The sequence below is a fragment of the Montipora capricornis genome, chromosome 12, assembly GCF_036669925.1.
Source record: "Montipora capricornis isolate CH-2021 chromosome 12, ASM3666992v2, whole genome shotgun sequence".
Lineage (NCBI taxonomy): Eukaryota > Metazoa > Cnidaria > Anthozoa > Scleractinia > Acroporidae > Montipora > Montipora capricornis.
Window position 1 is genome coordinate 12,694,519 of NC_090894.1, and position 3,681 is coordinate 12,698,199.

At 39.7% G+C, this 3,681-nt stretch overlaps 1 protein-coding gene across 1 annotated transcript; it reads left to right on the forward strand.

Moving 5' to 3' along the window:
- Nucleotides 1-509: 509 nt before the first annotated feature.
- On the forward strand, nucleotides 510-3,466 carry LOC138025459 (uncharacterized). The gene is made up of 4 exons (XM_068872665.1): nucleotides 510-931; nucleotides 1,069-1,312; nucleotides 1,683-3,225; nucleotides 3,288-3,466. The coding sequence occupies exons 1-4, from the start codon at nucleotides 510-512 to the stop codon at nucleotides 3,464-3,466; spliced, it is 2,388 nt and encodes a 795-aa protein (XP_068728766.1).
- Nucleotides 3,467-3,681: the final 215 nt, after the last annotated feature.

Below are 3,681 nucleotides of genomic sequence, written 5' to 3' on the forward strand. Positions count from 1 at the left end.
GGAAATTCCTAAGCTGTACTCGATCTTCAACAATTAATTCTTCTGGTTCGTATTTAATGTCTTCTGGACAGAACATCAGTAACGTAGAGCCTCTGATCTCCTTTGCTGTTATTCAATGACAATGGCGGGAAAACAGTTAATACTGGTATATCATCGTAAATCAGCACGAAACTAAATGAAGCTACGTAAAACCTACATCGCATTCTACCCTTACCTTATAAGACGTCTGTTGACGTTTTTGGCAAACCAACTTCCTTTATTTTTCGGGATAACTAGGTCGAGGTGGCCCACTTCCAACGTTCCTAAATTACCCGCCATCTTGACTTTCACGAATGGAGAGTTGCCGCTTTTTCCCAGGCCTTTGCGGTTGTGCACTTGACGTATCGCACCGCGTGGCCCAATGAAAGGAATCGATTGAATTAGGCCCGAGCGAGTGCTTACATCCATTAACTCTTAAGCTTACTGTTTTTTTCATCAAGATCGTTTGGCTATTTTAGATAATTGCTAAGATGCAGTGGAAGTGTGTATTCGACTTCTGTGTCTTCACTGCGATATCACTGAGGATTTTAATGAGTCACCTTAATCAAGTGCATTCTGACGACGAGTTTACAATTGTCTGCGGTCTTGGTGATACTCCTGCTTGCCGTAAGGTTTTCTCCAAATACAATAGCTTCTATAAGCATGTTAGAAGAAAGCACGCGGACATTTACAGAGGTCGGTCCGACCCACCATCAGATGGACAATACCTGATTGTGCCGACGAAGCAAGAAGAGGCACCACAATCTTGTGATTTTGCAGGCGGGAACGAAACTGCAGACGTACCTCGAAATGTGTGGGCCTATGAATTGACCTTGGAATCAAATGACATACCCACGTCAGTTGCAGATTTGGAAGACCATTCTAGGGAACGTGCTGTTTTGTTCATTGAAAGGTAAGTGCTGATTCAGGGTGCAAAGGGTGTGGCCACCTGTTGTGACGTATGAACTGGATGCACGGGAAAAATTAGGCAAACAATTACAGGAATTCAATTATGACATAAAGTAGTAATGCAGCTTTTGTGTATTTTAGCATGAGGGAGCACTACCATTTACCTCAAGCTGCTCTTAATACTATTATACACTGGACGAAAGCAATGTGCCAGGACAGTGTTACCTTGGCTGGCCAAAGAATCAAAAGAAAATTAGAAAACAGAACTCCATCAGAAAATTTTGACATCACTGACTGTCTGGACCTGGCCGATCATGATCCATTTCAAGATTGCCGGAGTGACTGGCTCAGGAATCAGTTCATCAACAAATATTTCCATGTTGTGGTATGTTGAAGTAGAAATTGGGACACCAAACAAAATGAGGATATCTGGCATATAGAAATTTCTACCAGAAAATCTGGAAATTTGTTGTTTTTCAAATGTGTAAGACCATTATATGTACCTTGAGAGGTATTATTCTCTATTATTCTTGCATCTTCTTCAAGGATAACAAAGTTACTCACAAGGTCGTCTAATTAATATATATTGCTACTTTCCCCCCCTAAACCAGGAACCTATGCTGCAAATTCTGGGGACAACACTTTCAACTACAAGAGCACAGCCAAGCACCAGGAGTCGTCCGGTGTTTAAGAAGCACTCATTTTATTATATTACACTCATTAAGTATTTAGCTGCTATTTTGTCAAATGATCAGTTAAAGGAGCCGTTGCTGCATTCCAACTGCAAACGCACTGATGGAAAATTTGAATTTATACAAGATGGTGTAGTGCTGTCAAACCACCCTTTGTTTAAAATAAATCCTCACACATTAGAACTCATCTTGTACAGTGATGAGATACAAATATGTAATGCTGTTGGCACAAGAGTAAAAAAACGCAAGCTTCTCATGTTCTATTACCTTTTAAGTAACTTGCCTAGGAAGTATCGCAGTGTTGTGGATGCAATTAATTTGTACGCTGTCGTGAGATCTGAAGACGTGTCAACCTATGGCTTTGATGTTATACTACAGCCATTGCTTGATGACCTGAAGAAACTTGGTATACCGACTGGAAATCTGATTCCTTTGAGGGATGGCAGTACAATTCCTGTGAGAGCATCCCTGGTGGCATATGTTGCTGACAACCCTGCAGTTCATCAAGCAATTGGCTTGAAAGAATCAGTAGGAGGGTCATTCAGGAAGTGCAGATTCTGTCATGCAGATTTCGAAGCTATGCAAAATGGCTTCAGTGAGGATGATTTTGAGCCACGTTCACTGAAAAAACACTTATACCAATGTGATGTAATACATAATTGCCCTCATGCCCTAAAAGATCACTACAAAACTGTATATGGGATCAACAGAAAAAGCATTCTTACTGAATTTCCTCATTTTGACATGTTTAAGCAAACTCCTCCAGATGTTATGCATATTTTGTTGCAAGGAGTTATCCTTCTAACATTACAAGCATTAACTAAACATTATATTAACATTAAACAAACCAGTCTTGCGGCCATCAACAATAATATCAAGAACTTCTGTTACGGTTACATGGAAGCCAATGATAAACCCAATTTTATACGAGACACATGTACAGATTTACATGGTTCTGGTTCTCTTAACCAAGATGCAGCAAAATCCTACTTGCTTTTTCGCATCTTTCCTTTTGTTGTGGGTAATGGTGTTGACCAAACTGACAGGCACTGGGAGCTCTACACTTTATTAAGTGATATTACAGAGATTTCTTTTTCGGCAGTTGTAAGTCTTGACACTGTAGCCAGACTTAAGGACATTGTCAAGGAATATTTGGAACTGTTTAAACAGTTATTTCCTGATCAGCCATTTACACCGAAACAACATTACTTGGTTCACTTTCCAAAAGTCATTCTGCTCTTAGGACCACTTATAAATTTGTGGGCTATGCGTTTCGAAGCTAAGCACCAGTACTTTAAAGGCTTGAAAAAATTGATGAACTTTAAGAACATTTGTTTGTCATTAAGCCGCCATCATCAAAAGGTTGCTGCCATGAATCGGAGTAGAAATTCAATTTTCAAAGAGAACGAAAATGGACCTATTCAACTCCCTTTAGGAGCAGAGCTACTGAGAATTAAAGAAAGGGTTTCATCAGCTCTTGCTGTTGATATAAGAACCATCAACTCAGTCGTATCTTTCAAGTGGATAAAGCTTCATGGAACCAAGTATATTGTGGACGAGTGTTACCTAGCAGTCAAATTTGATGATGAAGACCAACCACAGTTTGGCAAATTAAGTGTATTTTTGAACTCAATTTACATTTGATTGTCTTTGATGTTATATTTTTAGAGACATTGGGATTTGACAATGCACTTCATGCTTTTGAAGTCCGCCCCCAGGCAGCAGGGCTTGTCTCAGTGACTCCAGATATGCTAGTTATCCATACTCCTTTGCCTGTCTATAAGTACAATGGCTCAAGTTACATTAAGATCAAAGGCAGCATTTCAGATCTCAAAGGGACTTGTTAATACATGTAGCTGTCACAAGCTACCTGTTGCAGAGCTGGGACATCCCAGCACTGGTCTACTGTTGTATCAAATAAATAGTTATGTACCAGTATTAAAGTAGTCTATGGATGAGTACTCTGATTCCGGTCCATGACTTAAATCGTTGGGTTCAAACTAAAAAAATAGTGGAAAATTAGCAATGCACAGAGAATTCCTGTCAGGTTTCATGTTGCAGT